The 13,574-nt window shown below is 40.5% G+C and overlaps 1 protein-coding gene across 1 annotated transcript in view; it reads left to right on the plus strand.

Annotated features, from left to right (window-relative positions):
* The window catches only part of LOC139766329 (neuroligin-4, X-linked-like), a 251,074-nt gene extending 238,391 nt beyond the window's left edge, over positions 1-12,683 (plus strand). The window contains exons 9-10 of the mRNA XM_071694836.1: positions 3,489-3,607; positions 3,844-12,683. Coding sequence (XP_071550937.1) covers positions 3,489-3,607; positions 3,844-4,745 — 1,021 coding nt within the window. The 3' untranslated portion in view covers positions 4,746-12,683. The remainder of the gene's footprint in view (positions 1-3,488; positions 3,608-3,843) is intronic.
* The last annotated feature ends 891 nt before the right edge of the window (positions 12,684-13,574 follow it).

Here is a 13,574-nt window from a genome sequence, read left to right on the forward strand (position 1 = left end):
TTGTCCGTGTAAGAATCCGTTAGGGAAGTGCTGTAACCATAAGGGGACAGACAGCAGGCAACATGGTTAGTGGGGAACAAGGGGAATGAACTACTGAAGAAGAGGAGTTCCATGATACTCTGCTGCAAGATATTTGTGAAAGTGTAAAATGCAGAGAAAAAAAATACTTAAATCAGGAGGTTGGATTGGTTGCGTAGGCAAGATAGAGAAAGCATAGAAAGTGTTATTGGAGTAGTCATGGTTAGATGCAAAATAGTTGAAGGTGATAGAGTTATTCTTTGTTTTCTCAACCTCCTGTCAGTAATGAATACTTTCTGTCAGCATAAAGAGTCACAAATATTCGTGAGATAAGTGGAACCATGAAAGAGAAAGAGATACACCACCAAGTTAATGATGAATCTATCTATAAAGAACGATAAAGATTATCGTCAGTGTCGTTTAACTCAGATCACAGTTTGGTGCTGGCTAAACCAAAGTTAATACAACCAGACTAAAAGTAAAACGGAAACAAAGGAAATTTATGCCAGGAAATTTAAAAAATGATGAACATACACAAAAGGTTAAGACCAAACTAAGTGTCGAATTACCTGAAGTAATGGATATAGAAGATAAAGACACTGATGACGAATTCAACAATCTCAGAGAAAATATATGCAACATCAGAAGAAATCAAAGTTTAAGTAAAATAAAGAACTAAAAAAGTAAACCACAGCATGGTGGAACTGAAGATGTAAAAGAAACAATAAAAGCATAGATATGAGCACTGAGAAAATGAGTGGAACACAAACGTTGATTATTAAGGGAATAGCGAAAGAAGTCTGGGAAGGTATTAGACGAGATCTGCAGAAGGATTTACCTGGAACTAAGAAACTTCCTGTCAATACAGCAGAATTACAAGAATAGGAACAATATACATATATATATATATATATATATATATATATATATATATATATATATATATATATATATATATATATATATATATATCGTAAAGGATCAAAAGGGAGAAAATCTTTTAGTACAACCAGAATAATTAGCCAGTAGATGGAAAGAATATCTTGAGGTGCTGATGAATCTGACAGTGAGCGAAGATAATGGCTAACGGGTGGAGGCAATTAGGGAGGTGCAAGAGAGTTTAGATGGAGTCACACGACTTAAGTACTGAAGAGGTGGAGAGCTCTCTAGGAAATGAAAACGGGAAGACACCAGGAGATGACGAGATACCATTACAGACTATCAGCACAGCTGGTCTAGCTAGACTCAGTCAGATGGGTTAAACGTATATGCAAAACTTCATGTCTGAGAGATATGTAGAAGAGAAGATAAAGAGGTGATATTACCATTTGCTGATGACGTAGTATAATTTCTTCATTCCCTCAACCATACAATTTTATTTCACACCCTTGTCTTGCCCTTTTGTTGCTTATTCGATCAAACCATCTCACACCACATAATGTCCACAAACATTTAATTTTCAACACACCCCATCCCTTTCCGCACATTTTCATATATAGCCCCTCTCTCGCATCCATATAATGTTTTTGGGACGACTATGTCTTCAAACATATCCAATATTCTTTCCACACATTCTTTAGTGCTCCCAGAATCTTCGCCCCTCACCCACCCTATGACTCACTTCTGTTTACAGTGTTCCATTCACTGCCATGTCCTAGGTATCCAAAACAATTCACTTCTTCCTATCTTTCGCCATTCAAAATATTTCCTAAGTGCAGAACAACCAGTTTCCTTTGGTTTATTGAATTCAATATTTTGTTCACCTTTCAACATTGGAATGTCTATACAATGGAATAGAAAGTAATTCAAACAGCGGCAGACAACTGCGTCTTTACGAGGTTGTTTGTGATAGCGGAAGATATCAAAAACTCATACATTAGTGAGACAGAACAGAAAAACATACAGATACTTCTCAGAGAAAAAACAAGTTGTACATTTTTCATGTAACTAAAGAAGGGCAAATTATGTCTGCGTTTTCAAACATTCTGATTGGTATATCATCCACATGTTAATAACCCTGTTGAAAACGAAACACTTCACTTCATTCGGGGTAAGACGTTTGTTCATGAATTCAATTCATCACTACAAATGAAATCATTCGAATGTAGCCTTAAACAGCTTGTTCGATTATTGGGATTATTGGAATTATAGGAGTCTTTGATAAGTTTGAATACTTGTATTAGATCACCCCTTAACTTTCTCTCTTCTAAGCTAAATAGATTTATGTCCCTTAGTCAAGCTCTCAAAGGATTTGTTCCTCAGTTCCGGGAATCATCTTGACTGCTCGCTTCTTTATCCATCCTGTGTCTTTTTTCAAGTAGGTGAAGAGAACCGAACATGATATTCATGTAGGAAATGCACCAGTTAAAGAGTGAGAAAAATATCTCTTGACGAAGCTAGGTTGAAAGCCAGCCTTTAGCTTGTTCCACAAACAGTCAGAAAGGCACAGTACAATAATCAATATACAGATCAACAGTCCTTTGCAGACCCAAGTATTTTCATTTTAGTTTTCAAAGCCATGTATCACGTAAAGAAAAAGCAAGAAACAGGTTCCAGCATATTTCGGTGTTACGTTGAGGCTCCTGGTCATGTGTTATTTTCATTTTTCAGCCAGTTTTACACTATTACATTCCCCATTTCCCGGTTATGTCAGGTGAGAGATGTATTGTGTTATTCTGCTTCTCACTGTCATGTTGTAGAAATGGGTATGTAATATTTAAGGTCTGTGGGTCATGTCGCCTGAGTGAATACATTTTAAAGAATGATGAACGAATTGAGTACCGGGTATGCAATGCATTATAATGCACGTGTATAATATATACTACATTAAAAGTCTGCCAAAGGTACATTACCTGCCATTGGATGAGGCTTTGATATATTTCATGACAAATATAATACGAAGTGCACGAAAATGATTTTTTAAAGATGAATTACAGAATCGTTCACCAGAGACTGATACAGTTTACATTACATATAAAACACATTCACGTAAATTCTTCAGTATTTTCATCCATGTATTTCTTAGTTTAGTTTTCTAATCATTTCATACATCATCAAAAATGAGCCCTTGATGAATAAGATCAACACTTCAGGTCAGCCATACAGACAACTTATTTCATAGACATTCTTACTTAGCAATCAGAGTGGTTATATATATATATATGTGCGTGTGTGTGTGTGTGTGTGTGTGTGTGTTATGTTTTCTCTGGTTTCATAGGTGCAATTATGCTTCATTCCTGCGATTTCAAATTTATCAAAAAATACACAATGCACATCTACAGTGTTCAATGAACATTCTTATGGTCAATAAACATTTACTAAGACAAACATTTAACAAGATAATGATACCAGTTTTTATCACGACTGTTTAAGAACTATTACTTTCAGCTTACCTCCTTTAATCTATGTGCTTATAACGTTCTTAGGAACTTTATTTGAATCGCTTGGTATATGAGGCTTATCTTGTACAGAAACCCCAACGAGGGCGGAGTGGGTGGAGAGTCAGCGATCAGCGGGCGGGATGCGCACCGGTACAGGAGTCAGGAGTGGGCCGGCTACGATCCCGTCTACAGGAGATACCTTGATCTGGGTGAGTCCTACACGCTACTTATAACCCTTGTAAAAACACTAAGGGGAGATGATTTTTTCTTCCTTCATGGGGATCGAGACAATACAGTCGTAATGCATGCTGAATTATGATTTGAAGTCGATAAAGATATATTTTTTCACTCACACATCATGATTTGAAAATGTTAACCTCACACCTGTTCGTTATGATGACACTCACATCCCATCGTCGTATTAATGTTTCTCCTGGTGGCTCAGGAGGTCGTGGCCGCGTGCGTGACCACTACCGCGCGGGTCGTGTGGCACTGTGGTCGTGGCTGGTGCCAGGTTTGGAGAAGGTCGGTTCCCGCTACGGACCTGACTCCCCATTCCATAAGCTTCCCGACCATGACCAGTCCGACTCCTATTCTGGGCCCACCCGACCAAGCAACCTCTCGAGCAACTTACTGCCACCGCCCACCACCGCCGCGCCTACAATCTTAGCGGCTGCCACCACCACCATACTCAACACGCAGCCACCCACCCTCTTGGTCCTGGCCAACACCAGTAACGTGGCAGGGCTGCTGGGAGACGTGTCAAGGGGACATCAGCAACAGCATCAGCAGCAGGGACAATTCCCTTACACCACTGCTCTCAGCCTCACCGTGGCCATAGGATGCTCGCTGCTCATCCTTAACTTGCTGGTGTTTGCGGCCGTTTATTACCGACGGGACACATCGCGCCTCGCCCTGAACAAGCCGGGAGGTCCCGCCAACCACGATAGTGGTGCCATCGACCCCGGCAATGACGTGCAACTTCGTACCACCAGTGATACAAGCACTTGCAAAGCATCATCGCCCTCACACTGCGGGACGCTGCGCTCGTCCGCCACACTGCGTAGCAGCCTGGCCACCTCATGTGACGGTGAGCCACAGCAGGAGTGGCCGCCAGATTACAGCAGTTGTTGCCAGAGTGGCCAAGGCGTGGGGAGTGGGGTGAGCCCAGGGACAGCCGTCGCCGGCGGCCGTCCTCCTAACAACGGAACCGCCCGCGCCACAGCACGCCCTGCGCCACCACCCAGATCCTCATCGTACCCGTCCCACGTGGAGGCTCAGCCTCTCCTCTCTCCCTCAGCTCTGTTGCATGCCAACAATGCTGCCTGCTCGGAGATGCGTGTCTGAGCTCCCACCACGCCTAGCTACTCCCACCCTTATTACTAATGCATGTGAACACTTACTTCCTCAACTTCTGGGAAGTACGTAAGTAACTCTCCCAATACATAGCCATGTATGTTACTTTATAGCTCAGCATCTTGATTTGCCATTAATAAGTTCTTTAATGAAATTAGAATATCCAGAGTTACCAGGAGAGGCTAAATTTCCGTAGTGTTTATTGTTTCTGTTAAACAAGGTCAAATATCATCCACCACAGAACAGGTTCAGAAAAGGGTAGCAAGAATAAGTCTGTAGTGATATACACATTTCTCAGTGGCACGCTGCTGTATGCATACCTGTTAAACTGGTGGCGTTGAAACGAAAGCCATCCCTGCAGTGGTTGAAAAGTGTGTTACTAGGAGAGAAGACTACAAACTTCTTCTACTGTGGACTATGTAGACTTAGTGGCCGTAGCCATGTGTGACAAACGTTTTACGTATTTATGTACCACAACTGGAATGCTACATTTCCAGTGATATCGCTTTCCTAGTCTCGATGTTGGTACATATGCATTATAGATCACTCCTGGTTACTACATGTACTGCAAGCCACAGGCCATTATGGCTGGATATACAATGTGAATCTAATTTGGCTTCAGTGTTCAGGCTACTGGAGGACATGTAGCGTGAACGTAACATTATACGTGGCATTGCGTATATCAGACATGTGCCAAAAGAGGAGGATAATAACGAAGCCAATAGGGTTGAGGCCTTTCCATCTAGAAGTGTATGAATTATTTTCATATAGTGTAAATCACAGCAAACAATAGTTTATTCATGTAAACAACAACAGTATCAACCTAACCCACCGAGAAGACAACTCATAATGAACAAAGTTCATAATATGAACATCATCCTGTTAAAGATGAAACTTAATATTTGTATACAAAAAAAGAAAAAGAAAGACAAATTGCGATAAAACTTTTGTGATCATCCCTACAGTGTAAGGAAGAACAGTGCAGTGCTTGGAACACACGATCTTTGTGCTGTGCTTAGAACACATGGGAACTCAACTTGGGAAGCACCACAGAGCCAGAGCTACGCACGCGCTGGTCTGGTCATCTCTGTGGTCAGCCTCGACACGTGGGTCGTGTACTTAAAGAGTGTCAGTGCGTTCATAGTCCCGGTCATGCTCAACCTCATAAGGAAAACAAAAACATTATATCTACACGGCACATTGACTATGTATGTCTAGTGGGATCTTATTTGTGCTTGTGGACACATCCATATAAAGATGTCCCACGTGTATGTTTGTCTTTGAGTGTTTTCCTTCAAGGTGACAATTTCCAAGTGTGAAGGTGATATCAAAAACTCGCTTGTGACCGAAGGATCAGCTCTGTTTATCACAACGGTGTGATGGTTTGTTGTGCACCATATAATGAAAGACAACAACAATACACAAATAAAGATAGAAACAAGGACGACACACACACACACACACACACACACACACACACACACACACACACACACACACACACACCCACAGGGACACACACGCAGTATGTAAAGGGGAGCAACATGACACAGACACCTATTTAGCAGGTGAGGGTAGCAACTGACGGAGGCCCCAATCGTGTTTCTGGACCGTAAAATTTTACAGTAGATGAAAAAATGTTAGTGGAAAATTCCCTTTTACATCATCATTCAAACGATTTATCTTGAACAATCCCTGAACAGTGTGATGCAGAAGTTGCTAATAATTTGAAAATAATACGATAATTTCCGGCATATGTAAAAACTTAATGAGAATGATAACAAGATATCAGCAGGAAGTAGAAACATTACTGCGAATTGGTAAATTGTGCCGAACGCCACTTTCGTTTACAAGCTAACAAAACCATGGTGGACTCTCACTGAAAGATGAGCCATATGACACTGGCTTTCATTCACCCTAGTTAGACATGAATGGATGAGAACTGCCTTGCTCATCTTATGCCAGAAAATTTGTATTCAGTATACGAATGCAAGAAAAACAATAGATAAGATTAGAGAAAGCAGGAATGTCAGCTTAATTACCAGTCAGCCCACCTCAAGCACCAAAGCATCATTACTGGGAAACAGATAAATGTAGATGAAGTTTCCAAGTAATATGATGTAGATCCTGAAGCTGCAGATCTTGTGGGATTTCCAATGAGGAAGTGAAAGCTGTGGTAGCATTCTTAGTATGAAAGTTTGTGGCTATGATATATCATATAGAATACAGGTACAAGAGAACATTGCAGATGATCATGAAAAGTTTCAGAACATATGAACAGACGCTGAGAATCTAAAAACTCAATAATCAATAAGTTTAAGACTACCTTTAGTGTGGTGATAGGTAAAGACAGGGAATCCTGGGGAAAAACTAAAGAAACGACGAATATTCAAGAAAAGATAAAATCAGGAGCCAAGAGAGAATTCTGAGGGGTGAGGGGAAAAGCCAGAGATCAGAAGCGAAAGGTGAGGGACAGCAATCTAGGAACCTTGTGTGAGACAGCCAGAACAACATATCGAACGATGCAATACAGAGTGTAAACCATCCAGGCAGAGACAGGTCAATTAGGGAACCGTATGGAACAGTTGGTACAAGGCTGAAGAAAGCACTGGTTGTTCAGGATGTGAGCGGTGAAAGGGCAGATTCTTGAGGGTAAGTCTCATGATAAAGCGAGCAAGAAGGATCGGCAGATACAGGCAAAGGTGAAAAGAGACAACCACTCAAGATCACCTTGACATGATGGCGTAGCGAAAGCTCACCAGGAAGGTTTACAGAGGAGGGATCCTCTAAAGAGATAGATCCTGGGAATATATATATATAGAGAGAGAGAGAGATCTATGATATCCAATTAGGAGGCAAAAAACAAGAAGAATCGATTTAAAGCATAGGACAGTGCAATTCTCACAATACTAACTCAGTAAGAACAAGACCGAGTGAATTGGTTCAAGCCACAGATTAAACATAATGTCTATGGATGCTGACGAACTGGTTGTTGCTGGTGCAAAGCTAGAGTTCATAGGAGTGCATCAGGAAAAGTAATCCTTATGTAGCTGGAACAGCGGATGCCACGCTCACTAACAAGATAAAGTTTCGTCTAATCTGCCCAGGGAAGATGAATAGGTGGGTATTAGCCTTCACTTTAAAGGACGACATTAAATTCCAGGAAATCTCGATGAGTGGCCTTTTCAAGGAATACAAGATGAGGAGTATTGCTGAAGGACAGAGGAACACACTAGTAGTGATAGTTTAAAACTCTGCAGTGACCCAAGATTATTGTACACTGAAAATAACTAAGGAATAATCAAGGTAGTGAAAGAAGCAAATGGGGGTGCAGTCACTCCTTCGAGATGATAAGAGAACTAACGATAAGGGATTTCAGCAACAATGGAATGGACTGGGGAGAGTTTTGATTCGAGTTGAGGTAGAGAGTCATGGAGATGAAAGGTAGTAGAATGTACACGGGAAATTATAATGTATAATCACGTCACTGAGCATACGAGGTCCAAAGAAACTGATGTACCATCACTACTGAACTTCGTCTTCACGCAAGATAACATGGTAGCTGAATTGAAACGTATAAATCTTAATGACAGGGGAAACCAGGGAGGATATGTTTAATGAAAATGACTTGATTGTAGCTTGAAAAATCTTAAGAAAACCTCCAAAGCAGCAGAGTGAACACAAGTGCCAGTGCGTAGTGACAATTCATTTCTAAAACGAAACCAAGATGGCGAGCTGTGAAATATAAAAGTGCCTGTTGTCTAAAAATGTAGCTCATAAGAAAATCAGAGAATCCAGTAACTAACAGGATAGGGTAAGTTATGTAGCTTTGCACACACAAAGAAAGAGACTTATACAACAAAGCAAACGTCAATATTGAAGTGTTTGCTGCTGAAAATGGCAAAAGAAAAAATGAATGAATAAACGAAGGAGTTTTACAGTTATTTTAGAAGCAAGACAGTCAGTAACCAATCAATGGCTCCATTGATTACGGAAGACGGCGACTTGTTTCATGACAGTCATACCATGGCAAAAACACTAAATGACTTTTGCATCTGTATTTACGATAAAAGACACAACTCATGTACCGAATCCAGTTTCATTGGTGAAGGAAATGTTCTTCAACACACTGACATAAAAGCCGAAGAATACTTTCATCAGTAAACGGAATGAAAATGAATAAAACGGCAGGTCCTAATACGTTATGTACAAGAACAATGAAAGAGGCGAAAAATGAGATAGTTAAGCCCTTGACTGCCCTTTTCAGTAAGTCCCTTGCTACAGGAAAAGTTCCAGATGAATGGAGGTTGGCCCATTAGCTCAACGTCTGTAGTTGGAAACTTATGGAAACCATCATCGATACAGAATCGTAAACCATTTATAAGATCACCACTTAATAAACCATTCTCAACTTGGCTTTCGACGAAATCATTCGTGTTTGACTAATCTGCTCGATTTCTTTGATGTTGCAATCACTATGTATGATAAAAGTAAAGCAGATGATGTTATCCATCGAGATTTTCAAAAAGCTTTAGGTAAGGTTCCGTATCAAAGGTTACCAGCAAAAATTAAGACGCAGGGAGGGGTTGTAATGGAAAACGGTTGACTGGCCGTTAATAAGGAACAGTGATTAATGGCCAGCCTCCAGAATGGTTAGACGTAACAAGTGGAGTGCCACAAGGATCAGTCTTGAGACCGGTTCTATTTCTGATATATACTGATGATACTGATAATGAGCTTCATTGTAAGATATAACTGATATAAACAAACTGAGGAATTGGGCTTATAAGTGGCAGTGTTTTACATCGGCAGTAAAGCCGAAAAGGGAAGCTACAGCATGAATTCTGTTAAATTGCAAAAGGCAAATAAGGAAAAAGATTTGGGTGCAATGATGTCTGGGCTCAAAGACTAAAAGGTGATCTAATACAAGTATTCCACGAGATCAAAAGCTTTGATAATCTTGATCTCTCAAGTTGATTCGTCTGATTTTGCTGGTAGTAAATGATACAAACTCGTGGTCACGCGTTTTACCTCGAATAAAGCGAAGTACCTTTTCTTTAACAGGACTGCTAGAACGATGAGAGTGTTTGAAGCAGTGATATAGATAGATACGTTTAAGAATAGACTTGATAAATGCTCCGCTTCAAGTCCACCGCTTTTGTTACATGGACCTCCATAGTCACAATGACAATTTGCAGGTTATTCTCTTTGAGTTATCTCTACGCTAACTTTATTATACGAATCTGTGAATTTCTGATCTCTTCCACTATCACAAACAGCCTCGAAAGGACACAGTGGTCTGATGATGTTTGTGTTCCTGTGAATTCCTTTGTAAAACGGCAGTTGTGGTACACCAATAGGTAACAGTAATTAACCACTCCTTGACTTTGACCGATTGGTTAAAAGGACTCAAATTGTGGATTGGAGAAGAAACTTGATTTTCAAAGGTGACATAAATGTGGTGATTACAAAGAGCTGAGCAATGTCTTTAGAACCTAAAAATTGGAATTGGAGTTCCATATTTAGTATATAGATCACTGTTGTGAAAGATGCAGTCGAATATACGAATGAGTCAGAATATGAATACCAGTGGATGCTAATGGGAAAAAAGGATGAAGAAGAGAAAGACATGATTCAACGAATGATACTGAAATGCAAAATGATTTAGACATTTATATGGAAATGATAGTGGCAGCACAATAGTCAGCCAAAGTTTGTGAGATATAAGATGATGAAAAGGGAGTACTGAAGTATATGAAAGAAGACAAACAATGAAAAGAATTTTGAAGACAAAGTTAGAGATGACTGAATATTTTCCCATAAATTCACTAGTAAATTAACGATTAAGAAGCAGTACATCAAGTAAATAGGTTCAAACGGAAGACTTGATGATGATGTGGAATTATACAAGTAGCTGAATGATACGTTCTGAAGTTTATTCAAAGTGAAGGATACCACAACCGAAAACCAGCGAGATGGAACAAATGAAATGTCTTAAAAAGCACCGAAAATGCCAGGAAACATGAGGCTACTGAAATGCCTAGAGTTATACAAGTCAAACGATCCGGTTGAAGACTTTCTGTAGGTGCTTAACGTTTGCACAGATACTGTTGACAGGCCGCTTAAGATTTTCTTCAGTTTCCTATTAAATGAAAAAAGCAGCGCCAAGGAACTGAAAGAGAGTAAATTTTGTGCCTATCTGTAAGATAGGAGGTATTCAAGATAGGAGGTAAGGAAATAACACTGATTAATAGACCAATCTTCTTAGCAAGTGCGGCCCGTAAAACTCTGGAAAAGATAATTAGGAACGACTACATGAGAGGCCACACGGATCCAGAAAAAGGATCTCTGAGTATCAAGTGTCTTAAACTTCTATGACAAGATGAGCTCCAGTTTAGACAACACAGATGTATAGGTACACTGAGTCTATCTAGAACGTCAGAAAGCATTGTACACTACACCAGATAGGATATGGATCTTTAAGAAAAGTTAAGGAGGATGACTTTACTGGCATGGGGCAAAGAACGTAGGTTGGAGGAACATCCTAGCAGTTGGCGGGGGTTACCAGTGGCAGTTGAGGGCTGCGTCTTGTGAGCGCTGCATTTACCAGATGGGTAGAGCTCTCACACGAAAATGTTTACGGATGATACCAAGAACAGTAGAGAACTGAAGAGCGATGAGGAATACATCAGTTTGCAAGGGCACCCAGTCAAACTTCACCGTTGGTCAGTTGATTGGTTGATGAAATTCATCCCTTCAGGAATCTGCGCGCGAAAGATATGTAGTGACTGACACTGCTTAATTTCCGTCGCCAGGACCGCACATCATGAAGAATATCAAGCAGTCAACTGTCTACTGGCGAACAGACAGATCGGAGTTAAGAACACAGATAAAAAAGAAGTCGATAAGCTAAGACCGAAGCTAAGGTTACCTTAGAGACGCAACAAAGATGGTATGGAAAAGATTGAGGACTGAGCTACAGAAACAAGCTTATGCCTTCTGAATTTTCTACCATGGAAGAGAGTAGAATAAGTTAGAAGTGGCCAGTTCAATGTAAAATGCAATAGCAGAGCAACCAGCAAGCACAGCGAGAAGCAAAAGGAGGAAGCTTGTGAAATGATGAAATGCGATTTCAGTACCCAGTGGTGAATGACTGGAATAAAATTCTTAATAAAACAGTGACTACTAATAGCATTGAGAAGTTTATAAAGCTAACTGACCTTATAGAAAGTAAAAGAGATGGGGCCCCACAAATATTAAACTTCCACTTCGTACTGCACAACAACGTAATTAGAAAAGGGTATCTAAAACAACAGAATCAAACACGTACGCAAACCACGCATAAACATAAACAAAATAGATTAAATAAACAAAGACAAACACACAAAGCACCCCTTTTATATATATATAGTTATATATATATGTATATATATATATATATATATATATATATATATATATATATATATATATATATATATATATATATATATATCATTTGATCTTATTTATCTACAACTGCCCCATGACCCTTTCCAAAGAAACAATCCTCGTATTACCAGAAACCTTTATCCAGAGGCTCCTGCGGCTCAAGGCTGCACGTCTTTCAGTAGCAGGGAATAGATGTGCTTTTTTGAAATGAGTTCTTTGACAAGATTGTGCTACCAGTGATACAGCCACGCCAAGAGTCAGTTTCACTTACGTTACAAGCTCAAGCAATGGACATATACACATATATTCGCCATCTACCGCATTACCGAGGTAGCACCAAGAACAGAAGACAGCCTCAAAGGGGAAAATCCCCAAGTGGCCCGCGTCTATGTTGCTTCTTTTGGAAAAGTAAAACAGGAGGGAGGATTGTCCCCCGCTCCCACCCCTTTTTGGCTCCTACGACACGCAGGGAATACGTGGGCAATACTCTTTCTCTCCTATTTCTAGGGATAATATAAATATATATATTTTTTTATTATCATCATTATTTTGCTTTGTCGCTGTCTCCCGCGTTTGCGAGGTAGCGCAAGGAAACAGACGAAAGAAATGGCCCAACCCACCCCCATACACATGTATATACATACACGTCCACACACGCAAATATACATACCTATACACCTCAATGTACACATATATATACACACACAGACACATACATATATACCAATGCACACAATTCACACTGTCTGCCTTTATTCATTCCCATCGCCACCACGCCACGCATGGAATACCATCCCCCTACCCCCTCATGTGTGCGAGGTAGCGCTAGGAAAAGACAACAAAGGCCCCATTCGTTCACACTCAGTCTCTAGCTGTCATGCAATAATGCCCGAAACCACAGCTCCCTTTCCACATCCAGGCCCCACACAACTTTCCATGGTTTACCCCAGACGCTTCACATGCCCTGATTCAATCCACTGACAGCACGTCAACCCAGGTATACCACATCGATCCAATTCACTCTATTCCTTGCCCGCATTTCACCCTCCTGCATGTTCAGGCCCCGATCACTCAAAATCTTTTTCACTCCATCTTTCCACCTCCAATTTGGTCTCCCACTTCTCGTTCCCTCCACCTCCGACACATATATCCTCTTGGTCAATCTTTCCTCACTCATTCTCTCCATGTGCCCAAACCATTTCAAAACACCGTCTTCTGCTCTCTCAACCACGCTCTTTTTATTTCCACACATCTCTCTTACCCTTACATTACTTACTCGATCAAACCACCTCACACCACACATTGTCCTCAAACATCTCATTTCCAGCACATCCACCCTCCTGCGCACAATCTATCCATAGCCCACGCCTCGCAACCATACAACATTGT

Source organism: Panulirus ornatus, chromosome 4 (genome assembly GCF_036320965.1).
Source record: "Panulirus ornatus isolate Po-2019 chromosome 4, ASM3632096v1, whole genome shotgun sequence".
Classification (NCBI taxonomy): Eukaryota; Metazoa; Arthropoda; class Malacostraca; order Decapoda; family Palinuridae; genus Panulirus; species Panulirus ornatus.